This window comes from Bos indicus, chromosome 18 (assembly GCF_029378745.1).
Source record: "Bos indicus isolate NIAB-ARS_2022 breed Sahiwal x Tharparkar chromosome 18, NIAB-ARS_B.indTharparkar_mat_pri_1.0, whole genome shotgun sequence".
Lineage (NCBI taxonomy): Eukaryota > Metazoa > Chordata > Mammalia > Artiodactyla > Bovidae > Bos > Bos indicus.
In genome coordinates, this window is record NC_091777.1 from 47,233,564 (window position 1) to 47,255,178 (window position 21,615).

The following is a 21,615-nucleotide window of genomic DNA, read 5'->3' on the forward strand; positions in this document are numbered from 1 at the left end:
ACAGTCCATGGGGTTGCAAAGAGTCGGACGCAACTTAGTGACTGAACAACAGTAAGTCTTTATTAGACCAGAGCCTGACAATATAGTTACTACAGAGGGAGTGTTGGCTTCTTTTTAAGAATTGGTTGATATCAGTAATAACGTTAAGTGCTCTAGAATTCTCAGCATAGATAATGGGGGAGGAGGAGACTGAAGAGAAGCATCTGAACAGAAAGAGCCTTGTCTATCAGTTCAGTTCAATTCAGTTGCTCAGTCGTGTCTGACTCTTTGCGACCCCCTGAACAGCAGCATGCCAGGCCTCCCTGTCCATCACCAGCTCACGGAGATTAGGCAAACTCATGTCCATTGAGTTGGTGATGCCGTCCAACCATCTCATCTTTTGTCATCCCCTTCTCCTCTTGCCTTCAGTCTTTACCAGCATCAGGGTCTGTTCAAATGAGTCAGCTCTTCGCATCAGGTGGCCAAAGTATTGGAGTTTCAGCTTCAACATCAGTCCTTCCAATGAACATTCAGGACTGATTTCCTTTAGAATGGAGTGGTTGGATCTCCTTGCAATCCAAGGGACTCTCAAGAGTCTTCTCCAACACAACAGATCAAAAGCATCAATTCTTCAGCACTCAGCTTTCTTTATAGTCCAACTCTCACATAGCCTTGTCTATATGTGGGCTCTTATGTTGGGAGTGCAGTCATCCCTGGACCTCAATACTCCCCTCAGTTTGGGCACATTTTCTTCTTTCTCCCCAGCTGTGTGGTGGTGATTTTGAACCCCAAGGAGAACAAGCAGCAGCACATTCTTAATACTGCCAGGTAAGCTGGGGCCTGGGACAGGGTAAGGGTGGGATCAAGGTCCTGACACATCCCTCCTTCCCCACACTGCCTGGAGGTGCTAGTGGGTGACTCATTCATTCACTCACTTGGTTCAGGTTCAGTCTGCTCTGTGCTAGGCACTGTTCCAGGTGTTGGGAACACAGCCATGAACAAAGGAGATAAGCTGCTCTCCATAGAGCTGACAGCTTGTGGGGGAGACAGACTAAACTAGTTGGCAAGTTACTAGCCAACCATCAGACCTTGACTGTGGCTATGAAGGAAATAAGGATGTGTTCAGGAAGGTTGGCAGGCAGAGGATCCTTATCAGAGTCTTATCAGAGCCCTCCTGGGGCTGAGACCAGGAGAAAGTGAGGGGGTGACTCATGTGAAGGTGTGGGGAAAGCATTGTAGGCAGAGGGGACAGCAAGAGCAAAGTCATGTTTGAATCTCAGGTTGAGTAGTTAAGAATCTTAAGTTGTTTGAGGAGCAGTCAGGGTTCCATGGTTGAGGCTAGAGCCCCAGAAGTCAGATCACCTTGGGGAGTGGTTGGCTATCATGCTGATTGCAAAGAGAAGCCACTAGAGGGCGTTTGCAGGCTGAGGCTATGCTTAGCCACCCCAGCCCTCTAGAATGCTCTATTTCCCTTCCCCACTTTCCTTTTTCCCACAAAATGTACTCCTTTTTGATATACTTTCTAATTTCCTCAATGGTGATATTTACTGTCTCTCTCTACAAGATGAGCTGTCTGGGGGCAGGGACTTTCTCTTAGTTAATTTCTGTGTCCCTATACCCTAGGTCAGTGTCTAGGACATTGGCAGCACTTCTTGTTTCCTGTATGAATGAATGTAATTTGGGTTTTAGAAAGATCCCTCCAGCTGCCAGTTTACTGGGGAAGACTCTTGGCCCCAAGTTGGTACCTGGGGTCTGCCTGGTGGCCCATTGATCACTATGTCATCCTTGGGCTTTGGTCCCCACTGAGTTGTGACCTTAGGAAGGCACTCCACTGCAACTTTTTTTTTTGGCTTGTGGGATCTTAGTTCCCCAACCAGTGAGAGCAGTGAGAGCTCAGAGTCCTAACCACAGGACAACCAGTCCTTCCCCTCACTGCAACTTTTTATTCTACAAATACTGCACAAATAGCTCAAGTTTAGCTCCTTTGGCCCAGCTCTCCAGGTGGACAGAGAAGATGTGGGTTTTCTTCTTCCTTTACAATCCCTAAGGCAGGGTTCCTGAGATATGGTTTGGCAGATACAGATTCTCTCTTGGAAGGGGCTTCTTGGATCCTTGGCTCTGACTGTGGGTTCTGTCACTGGTGATGAGGGCAGAGGTGGGTCCCCATCCAAGCATGTTTATTCACTTTGTGATCTCAAATGAAATACTTCTTGTATGTATATCTTAAATATTGGACTTACTCGACAACCTTGAAAGTTTTCTACACGAAAATCCAGATGCCCTCTCATTTTGGAAAAGTGAGAGGTTCACATTTCTGGGGCCCACATTCTCCATGGCAGGAATGGGCTGGAGCTTGGTGGCATTTGTCAGAATCTCCATTGGCCAATTCTCATCCTCCCGGTTGCCTTCCCGATGCCCACAGGTGGTAGAGTAGGTCACCTTGATCTGAAGCACATAGTTGAGAAGAGTCCACTCTCAGTCAGTGGTGGGTCTGTCTAAGGAGGTGGTGTGGCCAGAGTGGAGGTTTCCATCCTGGCTGCATTTCAGAGTCACCTGATCACAGGCTTCACCCTCAGAGAAGGCAGAATCAGTATGGAGTAAGGTGTAAGCACTTTTTACATTGAAATAATTTCAGACTACAAGAATAGTTCAAAGAGCACCTGTACACCTTTCACCCGTATTTCCCAAATGCTAACAGTTTACTAACATTTGCTTTATCATTCTCTGTCTCTGGCAATTTTTTGCTGGTCAAGGGGTTAAGGCTCCACACTTTCACTGCCGAGGACCCAGGTTCAGTCCCTGGTTGGGGAACTACGATCCCACGAGCTGTGCAGTATCCACTCCATCAGGGCTTGAGGTTTGGGGGAGGAAAGGGCCTTTGCTTTTACAAAACCTCATTTCTCTGTGCACTGCCCCTGCTTCTCCTGGCTGCAGGAAGTGCTGGGAATGCACCGGGTGCTGTGCTGGGCCAGCTTACAGCACTGGCTCCGGGGAACCATGGTCTCTCACCTCTCCTGGCCTCTTGGGAGCGAGGAGTGCACCAAGTGTGGTGAGCACAGCCAGGCCAGGGTCTGGCTGCCCACCCTCAGTGGAACCAGTGATCAACCCCTTTCCTTGTCCCCAGGAAGTCTCTGAGCGCTCTGGCCTTCTCCCCTGATGGAAAGTACATAGTGACGGGGGAGGTGAGTGGTGATCATGGTGGAGTGGGTGGGGAGGGGTCTTGGGGCCATTCCTCTGGCCCCAGCAGACCTGAGGAATCCCTGGAATAGCTCCTTCCTGGACCAGATGCGGCAAGGGGTGGTGGGGTATGGCTTTCGGGCACACCCTGGGGCACTACCAGCTTCAGCCCTGACAGCCCCTCCAGCCTCACCCGTTGCAGAACCCAGCAGCAGTAAATGGCACCATCTTCCCCAGAATGGGCACAGGCCTGCTGTACGTATCTGGGACGTGGAAGAGAAGAGTCAGGTGGCGGAAATGCTGGGCCACAAGTACGGCGTGGCCTGCGTGGCCTTCTCCCCCAACATGAAGCACATTGTGTCCATGGGCTACCAGCACGACATGGTGCTCAACGTCTGGGACTGGAAGGTAAGAGCTGGTGGGTGGGTGGCAGACAGCTGGCCGCCAGAACACCCTGAGTCTCAGGCATGGGGAGATCTAAATGAGAGAACTTGGTAAAGCGTTTATCCAACACACTTTTTGTTTGTTTAATAATTTTTACTTTTGGCTGGGTCTTTGTTGTGCAGGCTTTTCCCTAGTTGCAGCACTTGCGCCTCTCATTGTGGTGGTTTCTCTTGTTGCAGAGCACGGGGTTCTAGGGTGTGCGGGCTTCAGTAGTTGTGGCTCATGACTCTAGAGCACAGGCTCAATAGTTGTGGTGCACGGGCTTAGTCGCTCCTCGGCATGTGGGATCTTCCCGGACCAGGGATTGAACCCGTGTCTCCTGCATTGGCAGGCGGATTCTTTGCCACTGAGCCACCAGGGAAGCCCTATCCAGCAAATATTTCTTGAGCACCTACTGCATGCCAATCCCTATTCCAGGCACTTGTTGTAGGGCATGTGACAAGCTCTCAACTAGTGGAACATATCATTCTTTTTATACTGACCAGCTGTGACCTTGAGCAAGTGACCTAACCTCTCTGTAACTCTGTTTCCTCATCTGTAAAATGGATGTAATAGTATCTACTTTGTTGAGTTGGGAGAACTCTGGGCTATGCGTTGGAAGGCTGGGCTTGGGAACAGCTCGGGGAGGACTTACAGTTGGCAGAAGCGGGTGTCAGTCCTGGCTCTGTTCATTACCTGCTGTGTGACCTTGAGCGTGTGACAGTCCTCGCTGAGCGTGACAGGGTAAGGGGAGAAGCACCTCCCTCATAGGACTGTTGAGGGGTTTCCTGAGCTGTCCTGTGAAGGGCTCAGTGGGGCCCAGAGTGAAAACCCAATCTCCAGCAACACGGGTTGCATTGTCCTTCACTTCTAGCTGTGGCCGTCTTCAACACCACGTGTGGGCTGCAGGGCTTGGACTCCTGAGGAGAGTTCTGGAACTTCCTCTCATGTGGAAGCCCTTTTAAGCTTCAGTCTCCTCTGTGTTGGGAATGATAAGAGGGTCACATGTAGTTTTCCCCAAAAAGAAGGGCCTGAGGAAGACACCCTTGGAGCAGGCGAGGGCAGAGAAACACAGGGCTGAGAGAAGAGGCTCAAAGACTCTGATGAGGTGGGTGCTGGGGTGACCTTCTCTGCACTGATTCTTCCAGAAAGACATCCTGGTGGCCTCCAACAAGGTATCGTGCCGGGTCATTGCCCTCTCCTTCTCAGAGGACAGCAGCTATTTTGTCACTGTCGGGAACCGGCATGTGAGGTTCTGGTTCTTGGAAGTGTCCACCGAAGCAAAGGTGAGTTTTCATCCCCACCCCCTCAGCTAGGCCTAGGGGAGAACCATCAGGGGTAGTAGGGACTCCTGGTTCTGCCATGATTCGGGGGCAGCGGCTGTCTAGCCTCTCAGTGGGGCGGCCTTCTGCCTCTGGGACTGCTCTCCAGGTGCTGACTGACTGCCAGACCTGCCAGGAAATCTCTTCTCCCCTGCTGGGCCCTGGGGCCACCCCTCATTCCGGGCCTGTGGCCTCCAGCCACTCTGCCTGGAAGCATGCGTGTTCTGTTCTTCCTTCTCCACTTGGAGGTGTTTCTGCGAGTTCTCCCATTTAGCTGTGTCCTGTCCACTGGTCAGGAGAGCCTGTCGTGACCTGGCTGGGGACTAGGCCGTCTGTTCGGGGTCTCACTGTGCCCCACTCTCCCTCCAGGTGACAGGCACGGTGCCCCTGGTGGGGCGCTCAGGCATCCTGGGTGAGCTGCATGACAACGTCTTCTGTGGTGTGGCTTGTGGCCGGGGCCAGATGGCAGGCAGTACCTTCTGTGTGTCCTACTCGGGCCTCCTCTGCCAGTTCAACGAGAAGAGGGTGCTGGAGAAGTGGATCAACCTGAAGGTACCCCAACGCCCCTCCGCTGTCAGTGCAGGAAACACTCTTCCCATGACGTGTGTCTCCAGAGACACACAGCGGTGCCCCTGCGTCATAGCCGGTCACGCCAGCTCAGGGTCTAATTTCTGGTTCTGCTTATTTGATTCCAGGAGAGGCTCTCTGAGCCTTGGTTTTCTCATCTGTAAAATGGGACTACTGCTGTCTGCCTCACCAAGTTGATAGGGGTGTCCTGTGGGGTGGTATATGTAAGGCACTTAGCACATTGCCTGCCCCCGTAACGGGTCAGGGTTACAATTGCTTCCCCATCACTGTGTAATCCAGTTCATATTTGTTTTCTTTACTGGGCATTCTTGGCTGGTGGGAGGACCGCTTTTTTTCCCTTGTTTAATTTAAGGTATCATGGACTTAATAATTTCTATATTATTTTTACAATCAAAAGCTATATAAAATACATAAAAATTTAGGATGTGTGTACATGTATGGCTGAGTCCCTCTGCTGTTCCCCTGAAACTATCACAACATTGTTAATCAGCTATGCCCTAAACAAAATAAAAAGTTAAAAAGAAATACCTAAAATTTTAAACCAAAGAATGAGGTATCAGTGAATTGCAGAACCACTTTCCTTCGGATCTGAGGGTTTGAGTCCAAGCTGTCTTTCCACCCTGGGATTGGGTGCCTGTTTGGCTGTTAGCAGAAACATCAGAGTTTTCCTGCTTGTCCTATTCCTGCTGTTGCGATTCTCCTCTGGACCTCAGCTTCGGGGTTAACTGCCTGGCAAGAGGCAAGTAGACAATTCTGAGCCTTTTCTGTCTTTCCTAGTTGGTTAAACATCATGTTTTTGTTTTGTTTTGATTTTTAATTTTTACAGTGTTGTGTTGTTTCTACCATACAACATCATGAATCACCCATAATTATACATACATCCGCTCCCTCTTGAGCCCCCCTCCCCTATCCTCTCCCACCCCTCTAGGTCATCACAGAGCACCAGACTGGGCTCCCTGTGGTATACAGCAGCCTTTCCAGCTATCCACTTTACACCAGACAGTGCATATATGTTGATGCTACTTTCTCCATCCGTCCCTCCCTCCCCCACTTTTGTGCCCACAAGTCCATTCTCTGAAATCTCCAATCCTGCCCTGCCAATAGTTTCATCAATACCATTTTTCTCGATTCCATATGTATGCGTTAAAATACGGTATTTATTTTTCTCTTTCTGGCTTACTTCACTCTGTATAACAGGCTCTAGCGTCATCCACCTCACTAGAACTGACTCAAATGTGTTCTTTTTTATGGCTGAGTAATAGTCCATTGTATATATGTACCACATCTTTATCCATCCATCTGTCGATGGACATCTAGGCTACTTCCATGTCCTGGTTACTGTAAACAGTGCTGCAGTGAACATTATTTATTTTTCTCATATGAATCCTCCTGCTAGAACTACTGAAGCTTTTAAGCAAGTCAGAAGTTTTGATAGATAGATGCTTAGTCCCTGAGTAGTGGTCTTAAGATGACTCAGAAACCAAGTCTCTCTAGATTTGGCATTGCTACTCTAAGCTGTATCTAGAAGTTTGGCATGCCCTACCCCGTTATGTGCATGCCCTGGTTGAATGGATAGTCCTTCCTAAAAGATAGTAACTTTTTTCTGTGCTGCTTTGAAGTATATACTCTCTGAAGTTGTTTTTAAGTAATATGGAATCAAATTTAAGCTTAAAATTCAACACTTCTAGTGCAGGTGACCTCGGAGGTCACAATCAGCTAAGGAGATATTTTCCATACACAGCTGAGTTCCTCTATAGCAATGACAACTCTGCCCCAATTTATGCCTTTGTGTGCCTGCTGCCGCCTTTTCTTCCACAGTGACTGTACATTATATCTTGATTTCAAAGATCTTAAAATCTGCAAAAAATAGTTTTGTTTTTTTTTTAAATTTTGTTTTATTTTTAAACTTTACAATATTGTATTGGTTCTGCCATATATCGAAATGAATCCGCCACAGGCATACATGTGTTCCCCATCCTGAACCCTCCTCCCTCCTCCCTCCCCATACCATCCCTCTGGGTCATCCCAGTGCACCAGCCCCAAGCATCCAGTATTGTGCATCAAACCTGGACTGGTGACTCGTTTCATATATGATATTATACATATTTCAATGCCATTCTCCCAAATCATCTCACCCTCTCCCTCTCCCACAGAGTCCAAAAGACTGTTCTATACATCAGTGTCTCTTTTGCTGTCTCGTATACAGGGTTATTGTTACCATCTTTCTAAATTCCATATATATGCGTTAGTATACTGTATTTATGTTTTTCTTTCTGGCTTACTTCACTCTGTATAATAGGCTCCAGTTTCATCCACCTCATTAGAACTGATTCAAATGTATTCTTTTTAATGGCTGAGTAATACTCCATTGTGTATATGTACCATAGCTTTCTTATGGGGTATAGCTGATTAACAATGTCATGATAGTTTCAGGTGAACAGCAAAGGAATTCAGCCACACATATTCATGTATCCACTCTCCCCCAAACTCCCCTCCCATTCAGGCTGCCACATAACATCAAGCAGAGTTCCCTGTACTGTACAGTAGGTCCATGATGGTTATGCGTTCTAAATAGAGCAGTGTGGACCTGTCCATCCCCAATTCTCTATCTCTTCCCCCTAACCTGCCTCCTGGCAACCATAAGTTCATTTTCTAAATCTATGAGTCTCTTTGTGTTGTGTGCTGCTGCTGCTGCTGCTAAGTCGTTTTAGTCGTGTCCGACTCTGTGCGACCCCATAGACGGCAGCCCACCCGGCTCCCCCATCCCTGGGATTCTCCAGGCAAGAACACTGGAGTGGGTTGCCATTTCCTTCTCCAATGCATGAAAGTGAAAAGTGGAAGGGAAGTCACTCAGTCGTGTCTGACTCTAGCGACCCCATGGACTGCAACCCACCAGGCTCCTCCGTCCATGGGATTTTCCAGGCAAGAGTACTGGAGTAGGTGCCATTGCCTTCTCTGTTGTGTTGTGTAAGTAAGTTCAAAATATGGGCTTCTTAAATGCAAAAACTATAAAGCTTTCTGGAGGCCCACGGCTGACCTGATCTGGGCCACATGAAGCACCAAGTCCACTCGGGTCCCCTTTGCCCCCACAGGTCTCCCTGTCTTCCTGCCTCTGTGTCAGCCAGGAGCTCATCTTCTGTGGCTGCACTGATGGGATCGTCCGCATCTTCCAAGCCCACAGCCTGCAGTACCTCACCAACCTGCCCAAGCCGCACTACCTGGGGGTGGATGTGGCCCAGGGCCTGGAGCCCAGGTACTGCCCGGCACGGGGAGGGAGAAGGGCCCACCTAGAGTCTGTCTGCCAGTATCTACCCATGCTTCCCGATCCATCTGCTTACTGGCAGCCCTGGGCTGGAAGCAGGATACAGACCCTAAGGAGGCAGCAAAATCTCATGATGTCTGTAGTTTAATGCATACGTGCTCAGTCGCTCAGTTGTGTCCCGCTTTTTGTGACCCTATGGACTGTGGCCCGCCAGGCTCCTCTGTCCATGGAATTCTCCAAGTAAGAATACTGGAGTGGGTTGCCATGCCCTCTTCCAAGAGATCTTCCCCACCCAGGGACTGAACCTGAGTCTCTTACGTCTCCTGTGTTGGCAAGCGAGTTCTTCACCCCTAGCGCCACCTGGGAAGCCCACGGTGCTGGGTGATGGATGAACATAAACATTTGAAAAATGAAAAAAGGTCATTTCAGATAGTCATAAACGCTTTGCTGAAATAAAGCAGGGACTCCAGGAGAGGGTCTTGGGATGGGGCTGTGTTGACTGGGAGGCTGGGGGAGGCCTCCCGGTGACATGAAGCCAGCTGTGTGGAGAACTGGGTCCTGAGAGCGAATGCAAAGGCCTTAAGGGGACAGCACACTGGGCTCAGTGTGTCATGGGGACAGCAGGAGGCCATGTCGCTAGAGCCTGGTGTGCTGGGTGGGGGACAGATAACAAATGAGAACACTCATGGAAGCTGCTGAGAGGGGCTTGGAGCCTGTCCTGAAATCAGTGGGCAGCCACTGGGACCTCAGGCATTGGTGTTACTTGGTGAGGCCTCGAGTAGTAGATCCTCTGGCTGCCACATTGAGAGAGAGTGGAGGGGCTGAGCTGTGTTATATCTTCCTGCTTTGTTGTCAGTCTGTGGGGGTGGTGGGTACCTGGGACTACCTCCTGGGTAAGCGTTCGGAGAGGGTGCCCAGATGTCACAAAGGAAGGAGAAGATGGACCATAGTGTGTTGCAGTGGTCAGCTCTGCTACTTTCCGCTGTGAGCTCTGTGGCCTCAGGCAGGTCACTGTACATAGAATATAGGACCTACCTTTCCTGGAAGTTGTGGGAATTCAGCACAGCTAGAGCTCTCAGCTCAGCACCCTGCGAGTGCTCAGTAAACTGTAGCTGTGGTAGGAAGGTCCCAGGCCAGGACTGGTACAGGGAATTTTGATTATGTGTTGAGGCCAAGAGAGAAGGCCATGATCCTGTGCTCAGAGAGGATGGATTTTGTGCCGAGTAAAATGAGGGGAGAGAAGTGTTGACAGAAGTCGAAAACTTAAACACTCTCAGGGGCCAGGCAGAAGCTTCCAGTTTACAGCCTGTGTATTAGAAGCAAAGCAAAGGAAGAAGATGGAGCGAACAGTAAAGTCGGAGTGGGAGAGCTGGGTTACCACAGAGATCATCAGAGATGGCACTGCCAGGCAGGAGGCTGCTCGGGTGTCACCAGAGGCAGCTGTCACTACTCACAGTGACATTGGTAGCGACTGATGACTCACGTGGCCCTGTCAGCTTCCTTTTCCACAGGAAGGCAGAGGCCACCTACCCGGATACAGTGGCGCTGACCTTTGACCCCATGCACCAGTGGCTGTCCTGCGTGTACAAGGACCACAGCATCTACATCTGGGATGTCAGAGACATCAACCAAGTAGGCAAGGTGTGGTCGGAGCTCTTCCACAGCTCCTACGTCTGGAACGTGGAGGTGAGCCCCTCTCTCCCTCCCCCTCCCCCTGCTCAGCCCCAGCCTGGGAGCTGAGAAAGCTTCGGCAGAGTTTGGGAAGCCCGTTCAGCCATACCTGCCAAAGATACTCCTGGACCCCTACTGTGTGCAAGGTGCTGTTCTGGGTGCTGGGGACATGTCTGAGCAGGAAGCTGACATGAGTCTGCATCTGGAGCTCACATCTGGGTGGTAGAGTACACCTGTGAACAAATCAGTCTAGAACATGCCGAGTACAATACCTCTCTGAAGCAAAACAAAGCCACCTAGCAGGGAATGGGGTCAAGAGTGCTATTTTAGAAAGGAGAGTGGTCAGGGAAAGCCTCTCTGAGGGTGTGACATTCTTCTAGTGAGGGACCTGCAGGAAGAGAGGGGTGAGGCCAGCCACCACAGGGGGTATGGCAGGTGCAAAGACCCCACAGCAGGAGTATGTGTACCTCAGGGAGCTTTCTGTCAAGGGCATTTGTGTACTTGATTGCTTTTTTTTTGGGTTTCATTATTTTATTTTTGGCTGTGCTGGATCTTTGTTGCTCCGTGGACTTCTCCCTAGTCACAGAGAACAGGGGCTACTCTCTAGGTGCGGTCCGCGGGCTTGTCTTGTTGAGCATGGGCTCTAGAGCTTCCGTAGTTGCAGTTTGCGGGCTCTGGAGCACAGGCTCAGTAGTTGGACGCGCCCAGTTGCTCCATGGTATGTGGGATCTTCCCAGACCAGGGATCGAACCTGAGTCTCCTGCATGGGCAGGCAGATTCTTTACCATTGAGCCACCAGGGAAGCTTGCTTTTTTTTGTTTGTTTTTTAAGTATTAAAGAAGTCTTTATTTTCTGAGAATGAATCTGTGGGACTTTTTCATTCTCTGAAGATATTCAAAGTACTTCTTGCCAATAAAGCAACTCTTGGAGAAAGAATTGTATCCAATTTTTTTTTTTCTGAAAATGTTTGTGCTAGATAAATGATGTTTTCAGTGGCTCAATTCAAGACTGTGAGAAATAACTTCATTCTTTTGAATAGGCATTATCCAGCTCTTTGCTTGAATGTATCTGCCTTCATGGATCTGACATTTCTGTTGCTTGTACTTTTCTCACTTAACAAGAATATTTTAAAAAAATAATTTTCAAAATTTATGTATAAAAACATTTTTCTTGGGAAAAAACATGAAATATTACAGATAAAGCTAAAGTCTGTTTTGATCTTTTAATAACTTTTTATTCAAAGTCTATTTTATCTAACATTTCTATAGACATGCAAAGCTCCCTTTTAGTTACTATTTGTATGGAGCATCTTTTTCTCTACCTTCACTTTCATCTTGTATGTATCTTTGAATATAAAGTCAGTCTCACTCTTTCTTGTTTTGGCCACACCACATGGCATGCAGGATCTTAGTTTCCCAACCAAGGATCAAACCCACGGCCCCCTGCAGTGGAAGCACAGTCTTATCCATTGGACCTCCAAGGAAGTCCCAACTGAATTGCTTGTGGACAACATATAGTTGGATCTTTTAATCTTTCTGCTATTTATTTCCTTTTGATTAGACAGTTTAACTCATTTACATTTAAAGTAATTCTTCATGAAGTAGGTCTTTTTTTTTTTTTTAAGTAGGTCTTACTCTTACTATGCCACATAAGAGAACTTAGGTTGTTGTTCAGTCACTAAGTAATGTCCAACTCTTTGCAACCCCATGAACTGTAGCACACCAAGCTCCTCTGTCCTCCACTATCTCCCGAAATTTGTTCAAATTCACGTTCATTGAGTTGGTGGTGATGCTATCCAGGATTTACTCTTGCTATATCTTTGATGTTTCTTAATTCTTTTATCACTACCTTCTTTTGTGTTTAATTGATTTTTTTTGTATTATTCCATTTTGATTTGCTTCTCATTTTTTCTTTTGTATATTTTAAAGTTACCTTCTTACTAGAAGATTATAAGTAACATCTTACATTTTTAACAAACTAGTCTGAAATAATAGCAATTAGGTTCAATAGTATACAAACACTCTGCTCTTTATGTAGTTCTGTCCCTCCTCCTCTGTGTTGTTATTGTCACAAATTATTCAATATCTTCATCACTGTATTTTCATCAACACTGATTTCATTTTGTTATTTATTTGTTTGTTTATTTTTGGTTGCACTGGATCTTCGTTGCTCCCTGCGGGCTTTCTCTGTTTGTGGCGCCAGGGCTTCGCTTGTTGCAGAACATGAGCTCTGAGCCCTCAGGCTCAGTAGTCGTGGCTCCCAGGCTCTAGAGCACAGGCTCAGTAGCTGTGGCACATGGCTTAGTTGCCCCAAGGCATGTGGAACCTTCCCAGACCAGGGGTGAAACCTGTATCCCCTGCATTCCCTGGCAGATTCTTAACCACTGGACCACCAGGGTAGCCCTGGAACTTACTATTTTTCACAAAAATCCAATAGTAGGTCACAGTGTTGTCATCAAAGTGGTTGTACTGAATCACCCTTTGCCTTGTTCTCTGGGGACTGTAGGTGTATCCTGAGTTTGAAGATCAGAGAGCTTGTCTGCCATCAGGATCTTTTCTGACTTGTTCCTCAGACAATACCATCCGCTTCTGGAACATGGATAGCAACCCTGACTCTCACTGGCAGAAGAACATCTTCAGTAATGTGAGTGGCTTCATCGTGATCTGTCTGTTAGGAGGAACAAAGGCCTACTTGAAGCTAAATATGAGGGCAGGAAAGAGTTTTATGGAACCTGGGTGTTCGACTTCACTAGGGGCAGGAATCAGGAACCAAGGCAGGTCTCTTTCTGGCTCCTCTCTCAGTTTTCTCTCTCTCCCTCTCTAAGTGGCATGGTCTTTCCTCTTTGCTTTCCTTTGAGTCAGCTCCTTCTCTCTTAAGTGTATGTGAACACAGCTACTCCAGGCAATCCAATATACTCAACAAAGAAGAAATTGTTCCCCAAGTCTTGGGCTAGAACCCTCCTGGGGAGCACGTGATGGGCCAAACCAGGCAGAGGTGTACCCTGTCTAGCAATGACTGGGATGGGGTGCTGGCATGATGAGAGGCTGGGGAGAAAACAGTTTGCTGGAGAAATGTTGGGTGTTGCTAGGTCAATGAGAGAGCTTCTCTGGGGAGCTAAGGCCTAAATCATACATTCATTGATTCTGCAGTTACTACCAAGGTCAGTGCTAGGTGCTGTGTTGCATGCTGGGGACACATCAACGACTAAGACACATTCTTCTCTCATAGCACCTCCAGTCTAGTGGAGGAGGCAGACAATGAGCCAGTAACTACACACACTATGATATACTCCCAAGCATAATAAGTACTGAGAAAGAAAGTTGTGAGGTATGAGTAGGATACATGAATAGTCATCTGATTCTATCTGTGGCACTAGGGGCAGCCTCTAGAGGAAGAAATAACTTAGATGGGAGGACTGGGCAGCGTAAAGAGGGGAAGGGAGAGTGTTCTACACCAAGGGACGAAGGCCTTGAGATAGGAAAGAGCTTGGTGAGTTGGAAAACCCAAAAGAGGTCAGTGTTACTGGAACATATCCCTTAATGCAGGATATGTAAAGCAAGCGCTCCTTTCCTACTACCCTCACTAGCACCTCTTCTCCCCCTACCATCTTCTCTTCTGCACCTGTGATATATGTGTTGTATTTGGTTATACACAATAGAAAAAGCCCAAACAAGAGGTAAATGTTTGATTTTCTGGCTTATAAAAATAGCCTAGTGGTTACAAGTCCAGGCTGTTTTGGCAGCTTTAGGAAGCACTTAGAGACCTAAGAACCATGCATTTTGAAGGAGTGGCCCTTGTCCTCATGACCCAAGATGGCTACTGGAGCACCAGTCATCACATCCAAGTTCCAGGCAGCGGGACAGTGGGAAGAAAGAAGAGTTTTCACTTGCTTTACATCTCGTTGACCAGAATTTATTCACACAACTTCATCTAGATGCAAAGGAGTCTGCGAGGCATAGTAATTATTCTGAGTGATGAAGCTTCCAAGTCAGAAACGGAGTTCTCTTGCTAATCAAGATTGGGAGACTGGCTGTAAGGAGACACAATGGCAGCGGTGCTTCAGAGTTACTCATAGCACTGACCTCAGCCTTTTCCTCTCTGCAGACCCTGCTGAAGGTCGTGTATGTGGAGAACGACATCCAGCACCTGCAGGACATGTCACACTTCCCAGACCGGGGGAGCGAGAATGCGATGCCCGTGGACGTGAAAGCTGGTGTTCGAGTCATGCAGGTCAGTCCTGATGGCCAACACTTGGCTTCAGGCGACCGAAGTGGAAATCTGAGGCAAGTGGGCCCTGGCGGTGTCTAGGGCACACCTCCCAGCTTGGGCTCGGGTGCTCAGGGCAGTGGGGAGGAGCCCTGGCCTTGGCACCTCCAGCTGCCCGTTGGGAATGAGGGAGTGTGGGTAGCAGTCTGGTAGCCAGCCTGCCCTGGGAACATAAGTTGAGAAGGGGCTTCCAGAAGGCTGGCTCCCAGTATATCAGAGTAGTTACCTAGGGACTGGGCCATGTGAACTTTGCCTGCCGAGTGGACAGGCACACTTGGATGATGCCAGGGCAGGGGACACCTTCTTGGCCCCATGGTTCCACTGCTGAACCCTCAGAGAAGATGCCAGCTGGAGCTGGGGTGCTAGGAGAGGGGCCGGAGGATGGGACATCTGAGGGCTCAGGCTGTTCACCACCCTGCAGAGGTTTTTCAGGATGTGACAGGCCCAGTAGGTGCTGACAGAACGTGAGCCCTGTCATAGGAATCAGGTGTAACGTGAGAGGGTGCAGCAGTGACAGCCTGGATGCTGGGTCTCTGGCGGGATGGGAGGGACCAGGGGTGCTGGAGACCGTGTGGCCATGACGGGGCAGCCGCCACACAGCACCAGCAGACAGCCCACGTCGGCACAGATTCCCGTCATCCAAGAACAACAGAAAAAACTTTCTGTGCGGATTTTTTTCTGTGAAATTCTATGGTTTTTAAACGTTAGCAGCTGTTTTGGTGTCAGTCACTGATGAGGCAAACCACGCAGGTCGGGGGACTGCTCCGGGTGACAGCATCCTGGTGTGAATGGTGAACAGTAAGGAGAGCTAACAGGCATCACGGCCTTCTCCCAGGCCGGCCGCTGGCCTGAGCACCATGGTATCGAGTGATTTAATCCTCTCAGCGACCCTCTGGTGTCAGTGCTGTTATTCGCACCACTTTCAGATGGATTTGCTGAGGAAAGAGGGTCCGAGTGGCCAGGCTGCGATCACACAGGTGGAGGATGGAGGAGCTGGGATGACCATTTCTTACTTCAGTCATGGATGACCTGTTGTCTGATTTCATTTGGCAAGAATATGCGGAAAGTCTGGATTTGAGACCCTTTAAGAATGAGAGGGAGTTCCCTGGCAGTCCAGTGGTTAGGACCAGGCTTTCACTGCCAAGGGCCTGGGTTCAATCCCTGGTCAGGGAACTACGATCCTGCAAGCCCTGGGGTGTGGCCAAAAAAATTAGAATCAAATGGTCCCACCTGGGGAACTTCTCTGGTGGGCCAGTGGCTAAGACTCTGCTCATCCAATGCAGGGGACTTGGGTTTAGTCCCTAGTCAGAGAACTGGATCCTACATCTACAGCTAACAGTTTGTGTGCCACAAGTAAGACCAGGCACACCGAAATTAATAAATATATATATTTTAAATGTTCCCACCTGGGACTTCCATGGCAGTCCAGTGGTTTGGACTCCGTGCTCTCACTGCCAAAGGCCCAGTTTTGATCCCTGGTCAGGTAACTAAGATTCCACAAGCCACACAGCGTGGCCAAAAATCAAAAGCAAAACAAACAACAAAAACGTTCCCACCCATAGGGCCTGTCTTTGAGTATGACCTCTGACCCCTGCCCCACCTCCAGTGATCACCTCTAATAATAGCCCTCCCCTAACCCTTGTTCCGGAGAAGGCAATGGCACCCCACTCCAGTACTCTTGCTTGGAAAATCCCATGGACGGAGGAGCCTGTTAGGCTGCAATCCATGGGGTCGCTAAGAGTCGGACACGACTGAGCGACTTCACTTTCACTTTTCACTTTCATGCATTGGAGAGGGAAATGGCAACCCACTCCAGTGTTCTTGCCTGGAGAATCCCAGGGACGGGGGAGCCTGGTGGGCTGCTGTCTATGGGGTCGCACAGAGTCGGACACGACTGAAGTGACTTAGCATAGCATAGCATAACCCTTGTTCCCTGAGGGACCATCCTAGGTGTTAACCCATGGAACCACAAGGGGCGGGGTGCCTGCTGAGGTGCTCCCAGGCTCGGGAGCTTTCTGGGTGCCGAGAATGGTCAGCCACCTGTAGTCAGTTGGCCAGGGCAGGGTATTCTCTATGTCCCCACATGGCTGCTCTGACCTTTTCTAGTAGCAGAGCACCTGGGGCTGAGGGCTGGGGGCGGTGGACAGGGTACAGCAGGCAGTGTGTGTCTCCCAGGATCCACGAGCTGCACTTCATGGACGAGCTGGTCAAGGTGGAGGCCCACGATGCCGAGGTGCTGTGCCTGGAGTACTCTAAGCCAGAGACAGGTGAGCCTATGGTGGGGGCACGGCCTGCCTGGCAGAGCCACTGGGACGGGTAGTTGGTGTCTGGTGGGACTGTGAATGACAGCTAGGGCTCCTGCATTTAATAAGAGTTCCTGTTGCCAGGCCCTGGGATCAGGGTGGCTGGGACTCCTGAAAGCAAGACCCTGCAGGCAGGACTTGACCTGCTTACCCTGGTCCCCAGCACCCCACACAGTGCTCAGGCTGAAGAGGTCAAGGTTAATGAGTAAATGGATGGATGAGCTCCTTCTCTGCTGGAAAAGATAGATCAGTAGTCAAACATATTCTTTTGAAAAAATTTGATGCTTATAGAAAATTTTCAAGAATATCATCATGAACACCTGTAGATTCTTCACAACTCCCCAGGTTTTTTCTTTAAATCCTATCTAACCCTGTGAATATACATATGACATTATCTGCTTCCCCTCTTTCCTTTTCTCTCGATTTGTGCATGTGTGTCTATACACATTCATAATAAAAGAATACCATGTATATAATTTTTTTTCTTTTTAAAAAAATAATTTTATTTATTTACTTTTGGTTGTGCTGGGTCTTCATTGCTGCTTGAGCTTTTCTCTAGTTTTGGTGAAGGGGGCTGCTCTCTCGTTGCGGTACATGGGCTTTTCGTTGCAGTGGCTTCCCTTGTTTCAGAGCACGGGCTCTCGGGTGTTTGGACTTCAGTAGTTGTGGCACGTGGGCTCGGTAGTCGTGGCTCCCAAGCTCTGGAGCAAGGGCGCAGAAGTTGCAGTGCACGGGGTTATAGCATGCAGGATGTCCTCAGACCAAGGATCGGACCTGTGTCTCTTGCATTGGCAGCCAGGTTCTTTACCACTGAGCCACCAGGGAAGCCCTGTTTTTTTTTCTTTTGCTAAACCACTTGAGAGGAAGTTAAAACTACTTGAGAGGAAGGCATGCTGTCCTTTCACTCTGAAATGCTTCTGTGAGCATTTCCTAGCAATGGGAACCTCTGTTTACCCGACCACAGTGCACTTACCCAATGCACATCTTATCAAATCTGTCGTCTCTAGTTGCAGAGCACTGGTTTCTCTAGTTGCTTCTCTAGTTGTAGCGCTCAAGGCATGTAGGATCTTAGCTTCTCGACCCTTGTTCCCTGCATTGGAAGGCAGATTCTTAGCCGCGGACTCACCAGAGCGGCCCTATCTTGAGTCCTCATTCCCATCTTGCCGGTTTTCTCAGTCGTCTTCGGCAGCCTTTGTCTTTCCAGTCCAGGTTCACCCTTTAGTTGTTGTGGCTCTTTTGTCATCTTTGTTCTGGTGCTGACGCGAGGCTTATTTCTACAGCCTTATCTAGTTTCTCTTCATGACTTTGTCTTTCTGCAGAATACAGACCAGTCGTCTTATAGAATTTCCTTCCATTTGGATTTGTTTGTTACCCTCATGTTTTGATTCTGATGATACCTTTTTGGCAGGAATATAATGTTGGTGAAGTTATATACTGATGAGGTTAATATTCTTTCCCATGCTCTTCTTTTCTCCTTCCTTCTCCCATACTCTGTTCTGCCAAATTTTCTCTGCATTTCTTTTCATCCAGTACACCTCTCCCGAGCTCCCCTCCACCTCAGATCACGTGTCAGGCCTTAGACCTAGCAGGTGCCCAGGGTAGGCACCATTTGAGGGGGCCAGCACGAAGGTCCAATGTCTACGTGAGGCTCATGCAGCCAGAGTGCAGAGAGTGAGGAGGTGGGTGGAGTTTAGGAGAGGTTGAGAAGTTGGCAGGGCCTCCCATGGCTGCCAGTAGCTGGACTGGGGAGGAAGGCATACTGGGCTTTGCTGAAGTGTCTGGTGTGGACACAGGTGGAGGAGTGTCCTTGTGTACATCAAGATTCATCCTGCGCGACCCGGTGGTGAGGGATGTAGAATGCCAGGGTCTGGGGCAAGTTGGCTGCAGTTAGGAAACCAGAGATCCCCGTCCACAAGGCCAGGAAAGCTTGGTCACGCTGCTGTCTAAGAGGCCAAGCCATCAAGTGGGTCCCCGGGAACCCAGGACCTCCTTCTCACCCACAGGGCTGACTTTGCTTGCCTCGGCCAGTCGGGACCGACTGATCCACGTGCTGAACGTGGAGAAGAACTACAATCTGGAGCAGACCTTGGATGACCACTCCTCATCCATCACGGCCATCAAGTTCACTGGTAAGTCCCTGTCTTCTACATCCTGCACCTCATTCAGTGGGCTCCTTTGGCTGCACATAACAGCAGAGTCCCCTTCAGCTTAGAGAAAAAAGGGAGCAGCAACATCGGATTCAAGCCCGGCTGGATCCAAAGGTTGAATGTTTTTTTTAATTTATCATTTATTTAGTTGGCTGTGCTGGGTCTTAGTTGTGATACTCAGGATCTTCCATCTTGGTTGCAGCATTCAGGATCTTTAGTTGTGGCATGAGAACTCTTAGTGTGGGATCTAGTTCCCAGACCAGGGATTGAACCTGGGCCCCTTGTATTGGGAGCACAGAGTCTTAACCACTGGACCACCAGGGAAGTCCGCCAAAGGTTGAATTTTTTTAAGTTATCCAGACTGTCTCCCTCTGTCGGCTGTGCCTCTCTTGGGTGGACAGGGTCTCAGTCATTCCTGTGCTGCTGGAAAGACACTTCCCCTCTTCCTATCACTTTGGCAGAAATTGAGAGCTGACTTTCCGGGTACTGACTTGAGGCACCACCCCTTTCCAGGACAGTTATCAGTGCCAGAGCTTTGGAGTATCCTCTTAGGCTGGGTCTGACTCCTATTTCTCCAGCTCCCACCCGCCTCCACCTCTGATCCAGGAGAACTGACATTAAGCGAGTGCCCTAAAAGGAAGTCAGAATGCCAGTCCAGGATGGGATGGGTGCTGGGGACCTTGGCAGAAAAATGGGTGACAGCGACAATTACTGGAGGCTAATTCCATGCTGGGTGATGACCCTTGTGCTGTCCCAGCAGTTACCCCACTTGACAGCCAGAGTCACACAGCCAGTATTTTGCAGAAGGCTGTCTTCCTTCAAAGCCGTCACTCAAACAGGCAATTGAAGGGATCCCTCCGAGACTGAAAAGATTCAGTTTGGAGATCCCTGGCCAAGAGGAGGTGAAGCAGGCCCTTGTAGGAGTTTAAATGATCAGAACCCAAGAACGTATTCAAAACTATATTCAAGAAGAATCCATTTATGGAGAGAATACGTCCCTGTGCTCCATGTTCTTGACTAGGAAGAGTTTTGTACATAGAATCTTGTGGCTGAGAATGTATCCCTTGGTCTTCCCCACTTTCTGCCCTGTCTCTGTCTAAGGTGATTAGGAGCTGAGCAAAAACAGGTTAACAGTGTTTGCTATGTTGTGATGTGTGTGGGGGGGGTGGGGGTGGGTGTGGGTGTGTGTGTATGCACAGTCGCTCAGTCATGTCCAACTCTTTGTGACCCCATGGACTATAACCTGCCAGGCTCCTCTGTCCCTGGAATTTTCCAGGCAAGTATACTGGAGTGGGTTGCCATTTCCTATTACAGGGGATCTTCCTGACCCAGGGATCAAACCTGCATCTCTTTGTAAGGTCCTAATAAATGCTGATCAGCTCAACTTTCTCAGACAGCCTTAAAAAACTGTTTAGACCACCCCATTCCACAGGGGAGAGGTAGGTAGAACAGATCAGTAAATCTTGGGCTGTGCCCAGCAGTGACCTTAGCTTTAATGAACGGTCTACATCCAGGAGAGGTGATGACTGGCCAAGAGGGTGACCCACGAGTTGGTCCTTCTGGCAGTGTGGACCTCTGTTAAAGCCCCGGGTAGTGTGAAAGGATGGGCATCCTAAACCCAGCTCCTGTGAGCCCTGCTCTGGCTGAGCTGGCTCACCTGGGCATTGTGCTTGAAACATTGATGATTTGTATAACTGGGCACCAGCCAACGGAAACTGTCTGAAGCTACCCAGCTAAAGAATGTCAGTCTTTGAACTCTTTTCTTTGAATCATATATTCCAAAAAGTGAACAGAAAATCTGTGAATAGTTTACAGCATAATACAATGAATATCCACATCAAAGTTCACAGTCGGTAGGCCTGAACTAGACACACCCTTGTTTTTAGCTAGAGACTGTTCTGATTGATCCTGGTCCTAATCTTGCTAAACACATGGAGTCTCCACCCCAGGTTAGAACACATGAAGTCTCCACCCCAGGTTAGGAAACAAAACATTACCAGTAACTTGCAGGCCCTCTCTGGGTCCCTCCCACACACAGGGCTCTCTCCCTTCTAGGACCAGTGACTCCCACTTGAGTAACATCTTAGCTTGTAGTGTCAGGCCTGGGAGCTTGCAAATGTCCTGTCACGAAGGAGCAGCATCCATTGTACCAAGGCTCTACATGTTTTATATTCATTCTATCTTTTCATCATCACTACAACTCTGTGAGGTACTTGTGCTCTGATTATTCCTCTTCTATAAAGACAGAAGCCTAAAAGCAAGAACATCGATAGTACCTACCAGCTGGCAGCCACTGTCTGGTAGGTACTATCCCAGGGGCTTCAGTGCCACTCCACGGGGCAGTGGCTGATACTGGCTCATTGAACAGACAGGAAGCTGAGGCTCAGAGAGAAAGCTTGGCTTCCGAGCACAGTGTTTAATAACCAGAGGATGCCTGGATCAGCCCTGGCCCGGTCCTGACTCTCTGCACCCTGGGA

The 21,615-nt window shown here is 48.9% G+C and overlaps 1 protein-coding gene across 2 annotated transcripts in view; it reads left to right on the plus strand.

Moving 5' to 3' along the window:
* Positions 1-21,615, plus strand: part of WDR62 (WD repeat domain 62) — a 48,873-nt gene that overhangs the window by 11,016 nt on the left and 16,242 nt on the right. The window contains exons 3-13 of one of the 2 annotated variants that reach the window (XM_070771995.1): positions 745-807; positions 3,104-3,161; positions 3,394-3,564; positions 4,728-4,865; positions 5,271-5,453; positions 8,582-8,742; positions 10,263-10,437; positions 12,928-13,065; positions 14,527-14,705; positions 16,864-16,955; positions 18,995-19,120. In XM_070771995.1, the coding sequence (XP_070628096.1) occupies positions 745-807; positions 3,104-3,161; positions 3,394-3,564; positions 4,728-4,865; positions 5,271-5,453; positions 8,582-8,742; positions 10,263-10,437; positions 12,928-13,065; positions 14,527-14,705; positions 16,864-16,955; positions 18,995-19,120 (1,484 nt within the window). Of the gene's footprint in view, positions 1-744; positions 808-3,103; positions 3,162-3,393; positions 3,565-4,727; positions 4,866-5,270; positions 5,454-8,581; positions 8,743-10,247; positions 10,438-12,927; positions 13,066-14,526; positions 14,706-16,863; positions 16,956-18,994; positions 19,121-21,615 lie in introns of both variants that reach the window. The other variant, XM_070771994.1, reaches the window with a different exon arrangement.